General features: G+C 37.8%; 2 protein-coding genes across 5 annotated transcripts in view; one reads left to right on the top strand and one right to left on the bottom strand.

Annotated features, from left to right (window-relative positions):
- Positions 1-1,518, bottom strand: part of Srgap2 (SLIT-ROBO Rho GTPase activating protein 2) — a 249,768-nt gene extending 248,250 nt beyond the window's left edge. For all 4 annotated transcript variants that reach the window (XM_046452154.2, XM_046452157.2, XM_046452158.2 and 1 more), the window contains exon 1: positions 1,366-1,518. The gene's annotated coding sequence lies outside the window, so the exon portion shown is untranslated. The remainder of the gene's footprint in view (positions 1-1,365) is intronic.
- On the top strand, positions 29-19,859 carry Fam72a (family with sequence similarity 72 member A). The gene is made up of 5 exons (XM_046452161.2): positions 29-662; positions 1,458-3,080; positions 5,579-5,656; positions 8,340-8,464; positions 18,726-19,859. Exons 2-5 carry the CDS (start codon positions 2,929-2,931, stop codon positions 18,818-18,820), a joined length of 450 nt encoding a protein of 149 aa, XP_046308117.1. The 5' UTR covers positions 29-662; positions 1,458-2,928; the 3' UTR covers positions 18,821-19,859.
- Positions 19,860-21,922: the final 2,063 nt, after the last annotated feature.

The raw sequence follows: 21,922 nt of genomic DNA, 5'->3' as shown, positions 1-21,922 counted from the left end.
CAAAAGGGATCAAAGCCGGAGAGGGACAAGCCACCCGGGCACAACTTTTCTTCCCTTCCCGCCCCTCCTCCCAGTTGTTTTGTTTTTGGTTACTAGCTTCTCTTGGCAGCAAAATGTTGGGGGGGCGGGGGGAATCTGCAGGAAAAAGCCTGCTCCGCACGGGACATATCCAGGAAAACAATGTGGTCGGCAGAAGCAGGAAACGGGTTAGAGGCGAGGGTCGGAACCGGGAAAACCGGGGGATGGGGGACGGAAGGCAGCCGTTGCCTCCCCCAAAACCAGGGACGAGAGTGACTTTAATGCCATCCCCAACATTTTTTTGACACCCAAGCCCAGGAATCCCAGATACCGCACCCAATCCCAGTCTGGGGGTGGGGAGAGATCTTTGCGAGGAGGTGCTGGAGAAGATACCTCCCTGGCCAAGGCCCGGGAGGCTGGAGGGAAACAGGCGGGAGCGCGAAGGCCGGCGTCTGGTTCCCTGTCTCGCCGCAGCGGGGACCCTCCCTCCTTGGCCGCCCCTTTCCTCCCTCTGAGCGCCAGGAGGAGGTTCCGCGAGTATCTTCCACTTCCCGGGGCCGGAGGAAGAGCCGCACTGAGAGAGGCAGAGAAGGAGTAGAGGCGGCGTGGTTCAGGCTGGCAGGAAGCGAGGAAGCAATTGTGAGGTGGGGTCCTGAGGCTGGACGGGAGCCCGGAGACAACTAGAGCTGCATATGTTTGGAAATCCGGGAGAGGGCTAGGAGAGGATGGTCTTGGGGGTGAGGGTCAGTTGGGAGGCTTTGGTGGGCTGGGATGTTACGTGAAGTACAAGGATGTTAGCAACTCTGGTACCGAGAAGCGGGCCTGGGAACCGGAGTGGGTGAAGAGGAGCCCTTCGGAGTGGGCTAGGAGGGTAGGACAAGGAAAGAGCCCCGGAAGCTGGGTGGAACACCCATCCTTCTGAGTCCTGGTCCGTGACCTGGGCTTTCTGCCAGAGCTAGGAGACAGGGGAAGAGGCCAGCCGATGGTCACCGGCTACGCCAATGACGGCTGCCCCAACGTGGACCCAGGCTGCCGGTGTGATGAAGAAAAGGGGAGGGGGCTGGATGCAGACTGCGCTCGGATAAGTAAGCCAGGACAGAATTTCAGGCAGTGCGGTGATGGGCGGAGAGACATGCAGTCCTGAGAAGTATTATGGGCTGTACTGGGAGATTTGGAGAGGGTCGGGGGCGAGGGGGGGCGGGCTGAGGGATTCCAGGCGCGCCGCACAGCCAAGGCGATGCCGCGATCAGCATCCGCGCCCTCTCCTTCCCGCCCCAGCCCGGGTTTGTTCGGTCAGTGATCAAGCCTGGAAGTAGGGAAGGAAGAGGAGAGGGAAGGAGCCTTTACCTGGCTCTGACGCGACGGGTCTCGGGCCCCTGGCTCCACTTCCCACTCGGAGCTCTCCTCCCCTCTCTACCCCACCACCCGCTTCTACGCAGATCGGCCCCCCAGTCCCCTGAGGAGCCTCCGCCAACTCCGCAGGACCCCGCCGGGAAGCTGAACCCACCCCTTTACCAATCACCGCCCGCTTTCTATCGACCGATGGGGCATCCAGCCAATAAGAATAGCTGATCTCAAGACCAGGGACATGGGGAGGAGCCTACGAAACTTGGAGGTGTGACTAACACTCACTGCTGAGGCGTGGTCGCAGAGTAAGCTCCTCCCGGGGCTGTCGAACCCTAAAGTAGAACTGATGGGCGGTATTAAAATGGAACCAACAGCCAAACACAAACTCTTGAGAAAAGCCATGACCAATTGGACTGGGGTAGGGAGGAGGGGCGTTGGCGGGGAATTTTAGCCAATAGAGAGCAGAAGTAGGTGGGGACTGTAGAACATCTTCCAATAAAAAACGTAAAAGGGCGTGCCTTGCCACTCCACCAGGGCGGGAGGAGGGTTGGCCCGAACCTCCCGAAATCCACCAATGAGATGGGAGGCGGAGCCAAGCTTGGCCAACCAGAAAGCCTATCTGATCTCGGCACCGTTACTGGGGCGGGGCGTACGGTCTCCAAGCCATTGAGCTCTCATCAGAGGAAGGCCCGAGAGCTGCCAATGCGCGACTTGGGCGAACTCTAGTTCTCCCAATCGGTGCGACGCGCTGGCAATTCAAACTGACAGCCGGAAAAAGCGGAAGAAGGAGCAAAGAACGACGTGTTCGGTGACAGACTACAGCGCCGAAAGAACCTAAAAGCAACCCCTGCTCCACTTCACCAGCACCACCGCTCACTCAGGAGCAGCCGCTGTGGGAGACACCTGAGGGGACCGCGAGGGAGAACTGAGGGAGGGAGGACGCGAGACAGCGCGAGCGCGAGCACGCTGAAGGCCGGGGGTGCTGGGAGCCCAGCTTGCTGCCAAGCAGTGCTGAGAGTCGCGGGAGAACGGAGGATTGAGGAGAGCCAGGGTCCTCCCGGTGGAAAAGCTGAAGGGTTCTGAATCCTAGGAAGAGGTGGCGTGGGGGGAGAGGGAGGAATTGGAGAGCTCCGCAGGAGTGGCTTAGGCTGGGAGAGGGATGTGGTTAGAGAGAAGCTTTAAATAAAAAAGACTGCTGGAGAAGCCTGGGGGAATTGCTGAAGGGGCGGGGGCTAAAGAGGAGAGGATCCTCACAGACCGCAGAAAGGGAAAGCTGATGACAAAGTTTCCCTGCAAACCCCACTCACCTCCTCCCCACCTCTAACGCCTCTCCCTTCTCCGGAAGTTAAAAGGAAGCCAAACTGTTGCCCCCACCCCATTCCCAATCAATAAATATTTCTTCTATCCTTCCACTGGGAAAACAGGAAAGGACTCTTTTCCTTCCCAATTTTAGGACTTATAAGAACTCGTGACTTGGTCTTTAGACTAGGGGGCTCAAAGTAGGAAGGCTATTGCTCTTATTTCCTTTTTCAAAACCCCGCACCTCATCCTTCGTGGGACGCTATGTCTACAAGCAGTTGTAGTTTCAAGGACCGATGCGTGTCCATCCTGTGTTGCAAATTCTGTAAACAAGTGCTCAGCTCTAGGGGCATGAAGGCTGTTTTGCTGGCTGATACTGACATAGACCTTTTCTCTACAGACATCCCTCCTACCAAGTAAGTCAAGCTAGTGGCGGGCAACGGTAGTCTTTAACTAAATGGGGAAAGTGTATGGCTTGGATCTCTGGGAGTCAACTAGGAGGTTATCATTTGATGTTCCAGCCACTCCCAAACGTCTGATGATCCCTTTGGAATATATCTAAGTGGGCAGACTGTCTGGACAAAGTCTGTGGTTTAGCCAAAGTGGTCAGTCCTGATGTAATGCTTCTAGTTCAATTAAGGTCACGTGGCTGCGCATCTCTCTTAAGTTGGATTCCTGGCTCAAGGCCCTGCATAACCTTCCTATCTTACTGAAACAATTTCGTGACCTAGACTCAAAATAAATTCGGCAAGATTTTCAGTACTGTTGGAGAAAAGTCACATAGGTGTTCATGTTTTTCCAGTTCATATTTTTTCCAGTTTCACTATTATTTGCAACTGGCATACTGAATCAACTCCCCAATATTCTTTTCTCAAATCTCTCTTTCCTCTTCCCCTAATGAGATAGACTTAGATTTTTATGTGAGAAACGTGGAGACTTAGTCTTAAAATTATTTTTATTCCCCATAAAGCCTATTTTGGATATTATTGTTTGCATAATTGAACCCTTTTAAAATTCAATTTCAGCGGTTTCCCACTTTTGAGTGAAGAGTCCTTAAAATTTCCTTCCTATATGGTAAAATAGCCATTTACTTGACTCAAATATACCTTTATCTAGCTCTAAAAGAATTTTTTTCTTTCCATAATCAATATATATGTGCCCTACATGATTTCCAAGATGATTATTATTTATTGAAACTTTTTTATTAAGATGAAAGTAATTATTTAAAAATATTAATAGATAGCTATTCTTCAAATCTTTGGTTACAGACTTGGGAGAAAGCAGGCTAATAGCCCTAATACTTTTTAAAAAGTTCATGGTAATGACAAACTTTTAAAGTTTTTAAATATACCCAAATAAAGCTACAGGCTCTTCTGTAAACAAGTTCTCAGCCAAATTTCCCTGAATTGTTTTAAGTATAGTCACACTTAACTGCAAAGCCAAGAACTAATTTATTTCAGAGATAAATGGATTAATATTTTGAAACACCATTTGTTACTTAGATCTATTTTTTAAAAGAGTCTGTGTGTGCACCTGTGTGCTGCAAAAAAGAAAAATTTATTGTCTAGTGTTTTTTCTTTTTAGTAGCACATAGTTACAATTTTTAAATATTAACCTTTTTAGCTTTTCAATAACTATGATAAGTAATAGGAGGATTCAGGTGAATTATTGAAGGTTAGACTATACTACAATAGAATCAGATCTTTTCTATTGTTTATTCTTCTTTGTCAGAGTTATAATAGTGATGGGTTAATGTGCTGAGAGATGAGTAAATCAATGAATGCGTAAGATTTTTAAATAGAAGCTTGGCCAGATGTTTATAATGAGCTTACAAATATTAACTAACTCTTACAAAATATATTATAATTCTACCTTAGAGTCTTGGTTATAAAATTTAATTGCAATTTAGCACAAATTATAAAATTTGTGCTAAATTGCAATTAAAAGTACATTTGATATGAGAATGCATAGAAATTAGAACACTTGCATACTGTGGGAATGAAAAATTGTACAGCTGATATGGAAAACAGCATGGTGGTTCCTTAAAAAATTGAACATAGAATTACCATATGAAGCCGGGCGCTGTGACACACGCCTATAATCCCAGTCTCTTGGGAGGCTGAGGCAGGAGGATTGCAAATTCAAAGCCATCCTCAGCAAAAAGTGAGGCACTAAGAAACTCAGTGAGACCCTGTCTCTAAATAAAATACAAAATAGGGCTGGGGATGTGGCTCAGTGGTGGCGTGCCCCTGAGTTCAATCCCTGGTATCCCTCCCCCCACCCCCCAAAAAAAGAAGTACTACAATATGATCCAGTAGTTCCACTTCTGAGTGTCATACCTGAAAGAATTCAAAGCAGGATCTTGAAGAGGTATTTGCAGCACAGTCCTGTTCATAATAGCATTATTCACGTTAGTAACAATCCAAATGTCCATTGATTCAACTAATGAAAGGATAAACAAAATAATACATGTATGTATGTATGTATGAATATACACACACATATATATATACACAATAGCATATTATTCAGCTTTGAAAGGAAGGAAATCCTGTCACTTGTTGCAAAATGGATGAACTGTGAGGACATTACATTAGTAAGTGAAGTAAATCAGTCACAAAAGACAAATACTCTATGATTCCACTTATAAGAAGTATCTAAAGTAGTTGAATTTATGCAAAAAGACAACAGAATGGTAGTGGTCAAGAAATGAGGGGAAGGAAAATGAGGAGCTATTGTATAATAAGTTTAGTGCTTCAATTTTGCAAGATGAAAAAGATCCAGAGACTCTGTTGCACAACAATATCACTATATTTAACACTTTGAACTATATACTTAAAAATTCATATGGTCAATTTTTTTTCCACAAAGTTTTTTAAAAGCATATTTGACTGTAAACTTTTTCATTCCCCAGTGCAGTGGACTTCATTGGACGATGCTATTTCACCGAAATCTGCAAATGTAAACTTAAGGACATCGCGTGTTTAAAATGGTAATTTGTGGCACTATTCTAGATAGTCTAAGTTTGGAAGATGGATGTTGACAGCAAAGCACAGAGAAAGGTTCAGTGGACTGCAACGAACACTGATATAACCCATGCAATGAGCCATTGAAACACCATTTGTTACTTAGATCTATTTTTTAAAAGAGTCTGTGATACTTCACATTGGTGTATGATTTTGTAATTTTTTCAAAGTGCACTCACAAGTATTTGCTTTGTTTGTTTTTCCAAAATAAGACAATGAAGTTTAGAGGGAAATACTGGGAATTATAGTCATAAAAGTCATATTTGAGCTCTTGCCCTACCTTTACTCTCTATATGATCTTTTGGAAATTCCTTAAACCTCTAAATCTCTGGGCCCCTGTTTTCTTACTTAATTTCTATATTATTGAGATAGAAACTTAAATGTCTTCTGTATTGACCCTTTAAAGTTGTTGTGAAGATAAAATGAATTATGAATGTTAAAAGGCTTGATAAACTATAAATAAAACATAAAAGATAGCTACTACTTATATTTTGAGGTAGACAGATTTGTGTTATTATTCCTATTATAAAGAAAAATTGAGGTTTTCTCATTTTAATGGGACTTGAATTACAAATTATAATCCTAATAATTTAAATAAGCAAACTGCTATATGCTAATGACTCTCTGAAATTGTTCTTTTCAAACAATAATTATATTGAGTGCCTAACATTATTATAGGGACTGGAAACACAATAGTAATTGAGAGAGTCACTAGCCTGTGTACATTCTATACTAGTGGGAAGATGATCAATCTTTATGGTATTTAAATGAATAATATTTTTAACATGATGGGAAGTACTTCAGAGTAAAGAAGAAGAAGAAGAAGTGATAGAAAATAATATAAGTGGGGAAAGTAGGTGAGTTATTTTAGATATCATGGTCAGGGAAGCCATCTCATAAAGATGTCACATTGGAATTGAGTCCTAAAGAATGAGAAAGAGACAGAGGAAGAATGTTCTAGACAGAGGGAATAGCAAATGCAAAGAGCCCATGGCAAGAAGAAGCTTAACATGCTAAAGGAATAAAAAGATGATGGTCAATATGACTAAGATGCAAGTATGGTGGGAGAACAGTATAAACAGGTTAAAGAACATAGATAATCTCGAGCAGTGTTGTCCAATAGAAATACTAAAGTCATATATGTATTTAAATTTCTCTAGTAATATTTTAAAAGTTAAACAAGTGAAGTTAATTTTAACTTAAATATACATCATTATTTAAATATATATATTTTTAATTAATCCAACATATCTAAGATATTATTGCAACTATAAACAACAAATTATTAATGAGACATTATACATTCTATTTTTTGTTCTTAGTCTTTGAAATCTGGTATACAGTTTATCCTTACAGCACATTTCAATTTAGGCCAGCCACATTTCAAGTGCTCAATAGCCACATGGGGCTAGTGGCTATTGTTTCAGACAGCACAGATCTTGACCTTGGTGTGATTGGTTTTTTTCTTTTCTTTTCTTTTCTTTTGGCCAACAGGAAGTCATTGAAGGGGTTTTTAACAATGGAGAAAAATGATCTGATATAGTCCCACTAGTACCTTAGTTCCATGAGATTAAGAACTTAGTATAGAACTGGATTCTTAGTATAGAACAATACCTGGCATATAACAGGTACTCAAAAAACATTATTTGAGTGAATGAATGAATGAATGGATGGATAAATTAATATAATAAAGCCATAGATTTACTCTGGCAATATAGTCTTACAAATAATTGTCAGCCCTGGTCCGAGAAAGGTTTTTGTTTTCATTTGTTTGTTTGTAAGCAAGTGATGATCAGAAGACATATTTTAAGTAGACTGGTACTTTAATGGTATTTTTTAAGGGTCTAGCAAAAGTGACTTACTCCCACATCTCATAGGATGACACCAAGCTCTAGAAGAATTTTTACAATTCAAGGTAGAAACAGTTATTTTAAGTACTAACTCAAACATTCCTTATAGGTCCGCTCTAGTATGTGACTAAGTAGTTTTTAAAAAATTGAGTGTGTGAGAAAGAGTGAGGTACTTATAATCAGCTGAATAATACTGAAGACAGTAAAAACTTTTTCCAACTTTCTCTAGAGGCTGAGGGTTTGCTTTATTTCTGAATTCCTTCAAAAAAAATGAAACTAAAATTAGAGCAACCATCTTGTGTTTGGTTTTCAGGGACTCATGCTGTCTTCCTACTCTTCCATCTGTTGAAACAGTTTTTAGGTGCTGGCATGGAACTAGAACATAGAAAAACCCAATTTGCCATGGTCCTGAGGATAGCAAAAACCTTTACCCACAGATCTGAGCGTATTTAATATATTCTGTCTATATTGCTATACATCAATATGGGTACTTTACAGAACAAATCACAACCTTGTATTTGTACTTTACAGAACAAATCACATCCAGAAGCTAGCTTTTGAAGGAAAAATTACACTAGCAAAGAAAATTTCACTTAACTTGCAGACTGTTTTCCCACTTGATAATAGTACTGCAGTCATTATTATTAGAGTTAATTCCAATCCCAAAGATCCTACCAGTAGCGGGTAATTTGGAAGAAATGGGGATCTAAATTATATGGTCTATTTACATTAGCACATAAAAATGCTTCTATGGACCAGATATTACATGGTATCTAATAACATTTACTTTTGTTTTTAGTGGGAACATTGTAGGTTATCATGTGATTGTTCCATGTAATTCCTGCCTTCTTTCCTGCAACAACGGACACTTCTGGATGTTTCACAGCCAGGCAGTTTATGGTATAAACAGACTTGACTCCACTGGTAAGAAACAATTAACTTAAGTATCTCTGGAACATTTCTCTATCAGTAAACTGAGAAGACTCCCAATAGATCATTTCCGAATTCCTCTGAGACCTTCAAGACTGGGTTGGATCAGTTAGTGAAATTTTTTTTAACTTTTTTTTAAAATATACCTTTATTTTATTTATTCATTTTTATGTGGTGCTGAGGATCAAACGCAGTGCCCTGCACATGCCAGGTGAGTGCTCTACCACTCAGCCCCAGCCCCAGCCCCAGTTAGTGAAATTTTAATCGTTTTCCCTTAGACATTCATTTATAAAGACTCTTGGTCAAAATTTATTGCCATTTCTATGTTTATCATTGTATGTAAGAACTTCCAACTTGCTTGATTTCATGGTCTTTTTAAAGTAATATTTTAATTGCTCTAAACCTCAACCTTGAAACATTCTGGCTCCAGAGAATTTTTGAAGATTTTAGATTAAACAATCAATTGTGTGTGTGTGTGTGTGTGTGTGTGCATGTGTGTGTGTGTATAAAGGAGATTTGGAGCAGTGTGGATGGAGAAGGAGGACTAGGCAATCTCTGTATTTGGTGATTCTTCAGATAAAAATAGACATTCTGACATCTATATTAATAAGTTATGATAAAATTTTAGTCAATGGAAATATTTAACATCAAAGTGTTTTTTAATTATTTTAGTAAGAAAATATACTATCCATTCTTTTTTTTGCCATCACACCCATCTTAATTATTGTGATAATGTACAAAATATAAAGTTTGCTATTTTAACACATCTTTAATATGTATAGTTCCATGGCATTAAGTACATTTATAGATGGGTATGGTTATATACCAACAAAATTATGTTTGTATACATCAGAGCTATATCCTCAGCCCTGATTTACTACCAAATCTTAAGGTAATCATATGATCCTTTTTATATTGTCCAGAGTCATTCATTTTGTTATAGAAATCATGTTCTCAATGTCTAATATCTATTTATATAACAAACCAAGTTGACATTAAGGAACTTGACATTCTAATTTGACACTAAAATGCTCTGGGTTCTCAATGTATATTTTAGTCTTCTTTGGAACATAAGATATATTTTTTTTCCTTTTTTTAATTAAAAATTTTCTTTGTTTTAATTAGTTATTTATGACAGTAGAATGCATTTATGCACTTTGATATATCATACATAGATGGGATATAACGTCTCATTTTTCTGAGTGTACATGTTGCAGAATCATATTGGTCATGCAGTCACATATATGCATACAATAATAATGTCTGTTTTATCTATTTTATTCTATTGTCTTTCCTATCCCCACATCCCCTCCCCTCCTCTCCCATCACTTCCCTCTACCTAATCTAAGGTAATGCTATTCTTCTCTAGTACCCCCCACCTTATTGTAAATTAGCATCCACATATTAGAGAAAATATTTGGCTTTTGGTTTTGTGAGATTGGCTTATTTTGCTTAGCATGATATTCTCCAACTCCATCCATTTACTGGCAAATGCCATAATTTCACTCTTCTTTAAAGCTGAGTAATATTCCATTGAGTATATATACTACATTTTCTTTATCCATTCATCTACTGAGGGATACATAGGTTGGTTAGCTACTGTGAATTGAGCTGCTATAGACATTGATGTGGCTGCATCACTGCAGTATGCTGATTTTAAGTTCTTTGGGTATAAACCCAGGAGGAATGGCTGGGTCAAATGGTAGTTCCAATCCCAGTTTTCTGAAGAATCTCCAAATTGCTTTCCATAGATGTTGCACCAATTTGCAGTCCCACCAGCAATGTATGAGTGTACCTTTTTTCCCACATCCTCACCAACATTTATTATTTCCTGTATTCTTGATGATTGCCATTCTGACAGGAATGAGATGAAATCTTCGTGTAGTTTTGATTTGCATTTCTCTAATTGCTAGAGATGTTGAATACTTTTTCATATATTTGTTGATTGATTGTATTTCTTCTGTGAAATGTCTGTTCAGTTCTTTAGCCCTTTATTGATTAAGTTATTTATTTTTTTGGTGGTAAGTTTTTGAGTTCTTTATATATCCTAGAGATTAATGCTTTATCAGAGGTGCCTGTGATAAAGATTTTCTCCCAGTCTGTAGGCTCTCCTCATGTTATTGTTTCCTTTGCTGAGAAGAAACTTTTTAATTTGAATCCATGCCATTTATTGATTCTTAATTTTATTTCTTGCACTTTAGGAGTCTTGTTAAGGAAGTCAGATCCTAGGCTGACATGGTGAAGATTTGGGCCTATTTTTTCTTCTATTAGGTGCAGGGTCTCTGTTCTAGTGCCTAAGTCTTTGATCCACTTTGAGTTGACTTTTGTACAGGGTGAGAAATAGAGGTTTAATTTCATTTTGCTACATATGGATTTCCAGTTTTGCCAGCACCATTTGTTGAATAAGCTATCTTTTCTCCAAAGGTTTTTGGCACCTTTGTCTAGTATGACATAACTATTATTTATATGGGTTTGTCTCTGTGTCCTCTATTCTGTACCATTGGTCTACAAGTCTATGTTGGTGCCAATACCATGCCATTTTTGTTATTATAGCTCTGTAGTATAGTTTAAAGTAAGGTATTGTGATGCCTCCTGTTTCACTTTTCTAAGGATTGCGTTAGCTATTCTGGGTCTCTTATTTTTTCCAAATAAATTTAATGATTGCTTTTTCTATTTGAATGAAGAATGTCATTGGGATTTTAATAGGATGCATTAAATCTGTGTAATGCTTTTGGGTAATATGGCCATTTTGACAATATTAATTCTGCCTATCCAGGAACATAAGAGATCTTTCCATCTTCTGAGGTTTTCTTCAATTTCTTTCTTTAGTGTTCTGTAGTTTTTATTGTAGAGGACTTTCACCTCTTTTGTTAGATTGATTCCCAGGTTGTTGTTGTTTTTTGTTTTGTTTTGTTTGAGGCTATCGTGAATGGGGTAGTTTTCTAATTTCTCTTCCAGTGGATTCATCACTGATGTATAGGAATGCATTTGATTTATGGGTGTTGCTTTTATATCCTGCTACTTTGCTGAATTCATTTATTAGTTCTAAAAGTTTTCTGGTGGAATTTTTTGGATCTTCTAGATATAGAATCATGTCAACAGCAAATACTGATAGTTTGAGTTCTTCTTTACCTATTTGTATCCCTTTAATTTTTTTCTTTTATCTAATTGCTCTGGCTAGAGTTTCAAGGATGATGTTGAATAGAAGTGGTAAAAGAGGACATCCTTATCTTGTTCCAGTTTTTAGAGGGAATACTTTCAATTTTTCTCCATTTAGAATGATGCTGGCCTTGGGCTTAGAATATGTAGCTTTTACAATGTTGAGGTATGTTCCTACGATCCCTAGTTTTTCTAGTGTTTTGAACATGAATGTGTGCTGTATTTTGTCAAATGCTTTTTCTGCTTCTATTGAGATGATCATTATGATTTTTGTTTTTAAGTCTATTAATATGATGAATTACATTTATTGATTTCTGAATGTTGAACCATTCTGAATGTTGAACCATCCTGGGATAAACTCCACTTGGATCATGGTATGCTATCTTTTTAATATATTTTTGCATTTGCCAGAATTTTATTGAGAATTTTTGCATCTATGTTCTTCAGGAATATTGGTCTGAAGTTTTCTTTCCTTGATGTGTCTTTGTCTGGTTTTGGTATCAGGGTGATCATAGAATGAGTTTGGAAGGGTTCCTTCCTTTTCTATTTCATGGAATACTTTAAGGAGTATTGGTGTTAATTCTTCTTTGAAAATCTTGTAGAACTCGGCTGAGAATCCATCTGGTCCTGGGCTTTTCTTGGTTGGTAGGCTTTTGATGGCATTTTCTATTTCATTACTTGAAATTGATCTGTTTAAATCGTTATGACCTCATTCAGTTTGGATAGGTCATATGACTCTAGAAATTTGTCGATGTCTTCATATTTTCTATTATTAGAGTATAAATTTTCAAAATAGTTTTTAATTATCATCTGTATTTCAGATATGTCTGTTTTGATATTTCCTTCTTCATCTTGTATTTTAGTAATTTGAGTTTTCTCTCTTTTTCTTTGTGTTAGCATGGCCAGGGATTTATCTATTTTATTTATTTTTTTTCAAAGAACCAACTTTTTTTGTCAATTTTTTTTCATAGCTTCTTTTGTTTGGATTTCATTGATTTCAGCTCTGATTTTAATTATTTCCTGTCTTCTACTACTTTTGCTGTTGATTTGTTCTTTTTCTAGGGCTTAGACACATAGTGTTAGGTCATTTATTTGTTGACTTTTTATTCTTTTAATAAATACACTCAATGCAATAAACTCTCCTCTTAGTGCTACCTTCATAGTGTCCCAGAGATTTTGACTTGTTGTATCAGTGTTCTTATTTACCTCTAAGAATTTTTTTATTTCATCCTTGATTTCTTCTACTATCCACTCATCATTTAATTGTGTATTATTTAGTCTCCATTTGTTACAGTAGCTTGTATTTTTTATTTTATCATTGATTTCTAATTTCATTCCATTGTGGTCTGATAGAATGCAAGATATTATCTCTGTTTTTTTTTTGTATTTACTAAGAGTTGCTTTGTGGCATAAGATATTGTCTATTTTAGAGAAGGAGCCATGTGAGGCTGAGAAGAAAGTATATTTTCTTATTGATGGATGAAATATTCTATATATGTCTGTTAAGTCTAAATTATTGATTGTATTATTTAGTTCTATAGTTTCCTTGTTTAGTTTTTGTTTAGAAGATCTGTCCAGTAGTGAGAGAGATGTGCTAAAGTCACCCAGTATTAGTGTATTGTGGTCTAATTGACTCTTAAAATCAAGAAGGGTTTGTTTGACGTACATAGATACTCCATTGTTTGGGGCATAAATATTTATAATTGTTATATCCTGCTTATATATACTTCCCTTAAGATGTATGAAATGTCCTTCTTCGTTTCTTCTGATTAACTTTGATTTGAAGTCTATTTTATCTGAGATGAGAATGGAAACCCCTGCTTATTTACCCAATACATATGAGTGATAGGTTTTTTCCCATCAGCCTGTGGATGTCTTTGCCCATAAGGTGAATCACTTGAAGGCAGCATATTATTGGGTCTTGCTTTTTAATCCAATTTTTCAATGTCTTTTGATTGATATGTTTAGGTTGTTAACATTCAAGGTTATTATTGAGATATGATTTGTATTCCCTGTCATTTTGATATATTTCTGGTTTTTGATTTAGTGTAGATCCTCTCTTTGCTGGTTTTCACTTTTTTTTTTCACTTCATTTCATGGAATATTCTGTTTTGAATGCTCTGTAATGTAGGTTTTCTAGTTATGAATTCTTTTCATTTTTGTTTATCATGGATTTTTAAAATTTAATCTTCAAATCTGAAACTTACTTTTGCTGGATATAAAATTCTTGATTGGCATCCATGTTCTTTCAGAGCTTGAAATATATTATTCCTCAAAGCTAGGAATAATATATTCCTAGCTTTGAGGGTCTGGGTTGAGAAATCAATTGAAATCTGAATTGGTTTCCCCCTATACGTAATTTGATTTTCTTTCCCTTCTCATAGCCTTTAAGATTTTATCTTTATTCTGTTGTTAGTCATTCTCATTATAATGTGTCTAGGTGTGGGGTTTTTTGTAATTGTGTACATTTGTACTCTTGTATTTGACTTTCCATTCTATTCTTTAGGTTTGGGAAATTTTCTGCTATTTTATCATTGAAAAGATTGTGCATTCCTTTGGTTTGTATCTCTGCTCCTTCATCTATTCTGATAACTCTTAAATTTGGTCTTTTCATATTATCCCATAATTCTTGGATGTTCTGTTCATGGTTTCGTACCATCTTCTCTGCATGGTCAACTCTACTTTCAAGATTATATTTTGTCTTCATTGTCTGACATTCTGTCTTCCAAGTGGTCTAATCTGTTGTTGATGCTTTCTATTGAATTTATAATTTTGGTTACTGATTCCTTCATTTTGAAGATTTCTGCTTTTTTTCCCCACAATCTCTAACTCTTTATTGAAGTGGTCTTTCACTTCCTATATTTTTTCTTTGATTTCACTCCTTATACTATTCTTTACTTCACACATCAATTTAACTATGTACTATCTGAACTCCTTCTTGGAGATTTTTTTCTACTGTGTTATGAGTGGTTTCTGTTGCTGAAGCATCTTGGTTTGTTTGGGGCACTTTATTCCCTTGTTTTTTCATGTTGTTAGTGTGTTTTCCCATCTAGAAGTATGGATCTACAGTGCTGGGGCTGTAGCTCAGTGGTAGAGTGCTTGCCTTGGGCGAGGAGGCACTTGGTTTGATCCTCAGCACCACATAAAAAATACACAAATAAAATAAAGGCATGCTGTCCATCTACAACTACAAAAAAGTATGGATCTAAGTCAGGATAAATTCTACCCTATAGACCTATGGTGTCCCTGAAGGTTTCTAGCACTTCGCCTTTACTGGTGAGACCAGTATCAACAGCACCCAGTGTAAACAATATATAGCCTTAATCTTAACAGCTCCCACTAAGGTGTCTGCTGCTTCTCGTATTAAACCAAAATGATGAGTACAATCAGAAAATTTGTTAAAACGGTTTAGAATTTCAAATGGTGGATGAGACAACAGAGGTAGTACAGTATGCGATATTTGCAAGGGAGGAAGAGAGAAACTAGAAATAAAAATTCACAGGAAGGGTGGAAGAGGAGATGACAGAGATTGACTGTTCGTTGGAGCAATGTTGGAAAGAAAACAGACAAGAGAGGGGAAGAATATAAACAAAGAGAAAAAATTATAGACACACGAATACAACAGAAATGCAAAACACCATTCATATATCATTGTCCTCCACACACTGATGCATAAAAAACATCCTGTTCCAAATATGGCAGAGAGATTAGCAAATCGAAAAATAAAATAAAATAAATCTTGCTGGAATGTTGAACTGTCTCTGTCAGCGTTCACCAGTTTCTCAGCCCTGTCTCTGATGTCTCTTGGGATCACCGAACCCAGATCAGCCCTCACAAACCCATTTCTTTATCCCACCAATCTGGGCTTCAGATACCTCAGGCTCAGCCAGGCTGCAGTCCCAAGATCTCAATGCTGCTCCTACTTGCAGAGAGACCACCAGGGATACACTCATGCAAAGGAGCAATCCTGAGATGCAGCAGCAAGATAACAGCCACCAGCACTCCCCACAGAAATACCTCAGGCTCCTCCAAATCCACAGGCACCCCCATACTGGACCTGCAAGTCCCTGCTGGAGTCCCCAGACTCCAGGTTACCACTCATGTGGTGGTAAACCTGCTGGCACCCGGGCCCCAGGCCCTGGCTGGTGTCCCTTAATGGGTGCAACCAACCTGGAGTATCCCCAGAAGCAGTCCTCTAGGCTGGGGTAGCAGCGATATTGGCGGTGGTTGTTGGCAGCAGGCAGTGCAGCTGCAGGGGCACATGCAGTTGCAACTGTTGGGACAGCATCACCAGGCCGTCTCCGGGGGTCAACAGCAGTGTCGGCTCTAGTTGCATCTGAGCCAACAGTGTCTTCTGTGGCAGCAACACCCAAAAAGAAGACCTCCAGGCGACCTCAGGCTGGCAGCAACAGAATCAGAAGCAGCACCAATGGGGTAGGGGCGCAGGCGGCAGTTGATTTCTGGTTCAGCAGCAGAGACCATGGAGGTAGTAGCTTCAGAAGTAGCCTTAGAGGTAACCGAGGCAACCAAGTCCGGCCTCCGCAGCAGCGGTGGCAGTGGCACCTGCAACCGCGGCACCTACCAGATGTATTTTCTTTTTAAAATATAAATTATTTCCCCTTATGGACCAAAAGATCATGAATTGCAAGCTATATTGTCATAATGGGTGCAACTACGTGCAACCATCCTGCAGTATCCCCAGAAGCAGTTTATGCTTGGGTTTTTAATACACTGACTTTTTTTTTTCCCCCCAAATCAATTGGGACTTAACTATAGCTCTTAATCCAGCGATTGGCAGTCTTAAGACTCTATGTGTTAAGAAGGTCATTTTCTAGCAAGGACTTCTCTTAACTCCCCTAAATAGGATATAGGTTTCTAATTTAGTATTTTCTTTATATATTTGTGTTGCTCATGGGACATGTTACAGGACGTCTCTGCTTTGATATTGTTTTTCCTGCTTCACAGGATTCAAAACACAGGGTGGAGATTTTTCAATTTTGATTTACTTTTAATATTGGTCAATTTTCCAAAGATAAAAGCCCAGCATTCTTTCATTCACACTGAATCTAATCCATGAGAAACAGATGTATCACAGGATTTCCTTCCTCCCTTCTTAACAGAGAAAGGAAGGTGGCACTTCTGTCAGATTTAATCTCTAAGTTTATTTTTTCTCTTTTGAACCAGTTGTGCTGAGCTGCTTCATGGCTCTGAGTATTGACTCCAAGAATATCAAACTTCTCCTTTGTAACCCTAATATTGTGATTTTAAAGAAAGATTTTCTAGATGTTTGGTATAAAAGAGGATTTCTAATGGCATTGGAACTGTCCTTGAATCACCTGAAACAATAACATCAAAGGAATACATACACAAGTTTTATAAAATTCTAGAATGTTTAGACTAAAAGCAATTCCAGGAGAGACCTGGAATTCTAGGTCTCTTCACATACTCCTAGGCTAGCTTCACATACAGATTTCATTTCCCAGAATTTTCCCAAAGAGGCTTGGGAAATCTCAGCCCAGGTTCCCTAGAAATTAGGCAAATGTTCCCAAGGGCAAAGTGGCTTCAGCTCTCCACTTTACCTTTATGGCTAATTTTCACTTAGATTTTGTCTTGCAATTCCTTGCAATCCTGTCAGTTCTTTAAATGTCATACTACCAGAACCAGAATACCATTCATTCTTAGGGATAAAGGTGGATGGAGGGCTGTTTTTTTTTTTTTTTAAATAATAAGCAATTCAAACACAAAATAAATGCAAAAATAACATGGTTGACATCAGTGTACCCACTTGCATCAATTACATGCTAATTTTTTCTTACTTAATTAGATTCCAGTATCTCTTTCAGACAGACAGTTGATTTTTTTTCACTTTTTCATCAATATAAATACCTTTCTTTGTATATGTTGCCTTGGGAACATGTGCAAAATGGGCAACAAAAAAGAAGGGATGAGTGGTAGGCTATATTTGAAACATTTTTTTTAATTCACATCATGGAATACTCTATAGAGTTTAAAGGAGCTAAATCTACACATATCAAACAGGAAAACCTCAGAAATACAATGAATGATAAAACAAGTTAGAAAAATATACAGAAAAATACCATTCTATAAAAATTTTAGATACACAAAACAATAATATATATTGTTTATGATTGTATACATTTGTAGTAAAAATAGTAAAACCATCCTTAGGGTACTGGTAGAGTTGGGAACTCAATTCAAACCAAAGCTTCATTCCATTCTACCATGTGGCCACTGTCTCTGTGTCGAGTGGGTGTCCCCAGGTGCTGGGTCTTCCTTGTGTCCACACTTGCAACTCGACAGTTTGAGATTTGCTTTTCTCATGGAACTTCATTGGTTCTCCTAGAGGTCATTTTCCCCCACCCCTTCAATTTAGTACTTTGAAGCTATAATATAGTACATGCCCTGGTAAAACCTTCTCATTATCCTTAATATGCTTGGTCTTGTGCTATATACTGTGCTAGATTCTTCAATCTCAAATCCATTCTTTTGAAATAAGATCTTAGATTGTTCTTTTGTTGATTAGTTTGACTATTGAAACCTGGTTCTAAAGTTTACTGCTCTGCCTTACTGCCTCTAAAGCCCACCTACTTCAAGGATTGCAGTTCATATAACTGGATCCAAAAATGTTGCCTATTTTTTTTTTTAAGTCAGTAAAATGGCACCAGCTACTGCTATGCTTATAGAAGAGATAAAGGAGACTTCTTCAGGACTTTTCCCTGTACCCTCCAAAGAGGAACTTATTGTAAAAGAATCTCACAACATTTCTGCTCTTAAAAATCATTAAAATAGATTAGAAAATTATCAGTATAAAGTGGTATGGCATAATGTAGCTAGAATTCAAAATTCTTTTGAATTTTAAGATTCTAAAATTCAAGTTTTTGCTTAAAAGGGATTGAAGAATGTTTATATCCTAGATGGATAATATAAGACAATTTTATTTGTAGTGTGTGCTTTAATAGCTATTTACTGCTAACACTGGTTTATCTAAGCATGTTAACATATAAAGTTTCATAAATCATGTTCTGCATAGTAATATTAGTGAGCACTAAAAAATTTTATGGCCTTCTATTTTCAGGTGTAAACTTCCTGCTTTGGGGCGATTTGCCAGAGATAGAAGAAAGTACAGATGAAGATGTGTTAGATATCTCAGCAGAGGAGTGTATTCGATGAATGGAATTATGACATATGTGTAATTTTTTTTCATATTTAAAATATGTTAATGGATCAACTTTAAAACTGTAGTGAGGATTTACTACTGATTTTCTCTCCTCCTCCCTTTCTTTCTTCTCTTTTAAAACAAAAAGGGGCATTTGTTGATTTATTTATTCGCTATCTCAAATTAATTACCTCAGTTTAATTTAAGCCAATGAAGTTATTCTTTCCTTCTACTTTTACTTCTTCCTCTCCTCTACTACTTCTGTCTGGTATAAGTGTATTCTTAATTTCAGTTAAAAGATTCTTTTTACATGTCACCCAGCTACCTCCTGATCTAAAGAAGTTTTTCTTACAGCTTGATGCCAGATATCATTGATTTTTACATTCCTGACTAAAGGGCATTAGTATCCACTCATATCAAATACACATGTATCAGACTCATCTAAGTATTAAGAGGGAGTTTAAAAAAAGCAAGCTATTAGGTTTCCATGAGTACTGGTTAGCATATGTGATAACTGTTTTAATGTGAAGCGAAACTTATGAATCAGCTTATAGAATAAATTAAAACTTTAAAATATATGGAAAAATCTTTTTGATCCGTTGGCATGTTGTTAGATAAATGAGTTTTTAAAAAAATTATCAATATATACTGTTTACTGATGTTATTTATTTACATTCTCCTAAAGCCATTATGGATATTGTATTATGAAAGCCAGATAAACTAAACCTTAGTCTTTATGTTTTCCTATTCCCTAGGGCTTTTTCTATGAATAGCAAATTTTAGATGAGTAGTGTTTGTCCAAACCCTAATATGGAAAGAAGCTTAAGCCACTGTATATTATAAAGAATTTTTTTTCATTGTTTGTTGTTTTTAAAAATTGTATTCAGAGCCACACAGAAATAGGAAACTGGGATAATGTGGATTCTGGTTTTATGTAAAGCTAAAATCAATGTGTCTCCTTAACTAATATCTTAGTTGCAGGAATTTTGTCAATAATGGTACCAAAGAAGACTTAATTGGAGTTTTGTAAATAAAGTTGGTTCTAAAAATGACCATCCTTTCTTTAATTTTTTATTGTAACCACTTATCATACCCCAAAATATAGAGGGACAGTATATACAATCTAGAATATAAGAGCTAATGTTTATTGAGTACTGACTCTGTGCCAGACACTAATCTAAGTGCTTTCCATATTTAATTCACATATTCCACAAATAAACCCATGAGATAGGCACTATTATTATTTCTTTTTCACTGATAAAACAGGTGAGACATACATAAAGTAACTTATCTGAGGTCATATAACCGGTCAGAGGTGTGGACAGACTCAGACAGACTGACTCCATAACTCCCACTCCTAATATTCATGCTGAATCCTCTGAGCACCTCCAGACATGAATCAGTGATGGTCATACTTAGCCAGAATGCATGCTGGGTAATTAACTACATTGTTATGTACTAAATGAGGCCAGAAATGATGGATTTTAAGGTTGAACAAATTTCAGTTTACTTGGTCTTAGGATAAAAGTGATCTGTAGGTACTGACAGAATCATTTGCTATAAACCAGGATAAAAAGGTGCTTCAGGAAATGCTGTCACTAACACCCGTAGAACTTTTCCACAAGTCTTTCACGCTAACCACCAGAACTAACAGAAGTTCATCCAAAGAGCCAAAGGAAAGAGTGTGAAAAAATTGGTTTTCAGATTTAACTTTTTTTTTTTTCAACCTCTCAAATTCTTATTCTTCTGGAATAAGGTGGGCATATGGATAAGAAGAAAAAAAGATAAGCATTTCCAGGCAACAATAGGTGATTCATGCCTATTATCCCAGTGCCTTGGGAGGCCGAGGCAGGAGGATCCCAAGTTGAAGACCAACCTCAGCAATTTAGTAGTGAGAGGCCCTGTCTCAAAATAAAAATCTAAAAAAGGGCTGGGGATAAGCCAGTGGTAAAGCACCCCTGGGTTTAATCTCTAGTACTGGCAAGGAGTGAGAAGTATTGTATTATACACTATATATTTCTTTTTTTAATTAAAACTTTTATACACTATATATTTCTTTGTTAACTTGTTCAAGTAGAGCAGAGAAGTATAATGCTAGAGCAAAGAACATGGCAAGGTTAAAATTCAATAGAGTTCATCTGCTTCCTGTTCAGCTCATGCCTTCAAAGGCCATGGTTTATGGAGGGGCTCTCTGAAGAGCAAAAGCAAAATAGAGGTGCATGGATTAAAGCAAGCCCCCAAAGTGATTCCACTTCAGCTGGACAATGTTTCAAATTACACAGCTACTTGTAGCCAACTGGGATATAGGAAAGTCAATTTTAAATAGAAAATGGCTGATAAATTTTTATCTAGGGAAATATATTCATGACACTGTTTTTTAATAAAGGCAAATGACACACCCTCTAGTAATACCAAAAGCAGAATCATTGAGCATACACTTTCTAGTCCTACCATAATTCCTGGGCCTAGGAAATTCACCTATGCTTTGGTTGTCTTTTAATATTTGATTCAATTCAACAAGCCTGTATTATTTCTCCTACAGTCTGGTAAGAATTGCTGCTCACACTTGATTTCAGGGAGCATGCAGTATGTTGGGGGAGAGGATCTAATTCATTGAATCAAGTGGTTTAACAAAGGCATACTTAAAGTGCTGTGATTCCATAGATGAAAGAACAATCTTTCTGAGTAATAAGAGAGAGTAGGAGTTGAGAAAGCTAAACAGAAAAAATGATACTTGAGACAGGCTTTGAAGCCCAGGGGTTTGCCAGCTGGGACGAGAGCTTTGGGCAGAGAGAACAGTGTAAACAAATAGATGGAGTTTACATCTTGCATATTTTGGAAATTCTAAGCAGTCCCCCACATCTTCCAAAATAAATATGAAGAATTAATTAGAAGATAAAACTAACAAGGAAGGTTAGGATCGTTGTGTGAAGATTATTCTATGCCATTGTAGGTTTAGACTTCATCTAGGAGCAATGTAGTTATTGAAGTTTTGAGCAAGGGAACAAAATGATCAGATTTAAGACAATAGCTCTAATAAAATATAATCAAGTTTAGTTTTCCTAATGTCCTTTCTTTGGTGCACCTAACAACTTCACCATGGACATTTGATTTAT

Source organism: Marmota monax, unplaced genomic scaffold (genome assembly GCF_021218885.2).
Source record: "Marmota monax isolate L192 unplaced genomic scaffold, Marmota_monax_Labrador192_F-V1.1 WCK01_AAM20220418_F8-fsc00105, whole genome shotgun sequence".
NCBI lineage: Eukaryota > Metazoa > Chordata > Mammalia > Rodentia > Sciuridae > Marmota > Marmota monax.
The sequence above is the reverse complement of the archived record's forward strand: the minus strand, read 5'-3'. Positions and strand labels throughout refer to the sequence as shown.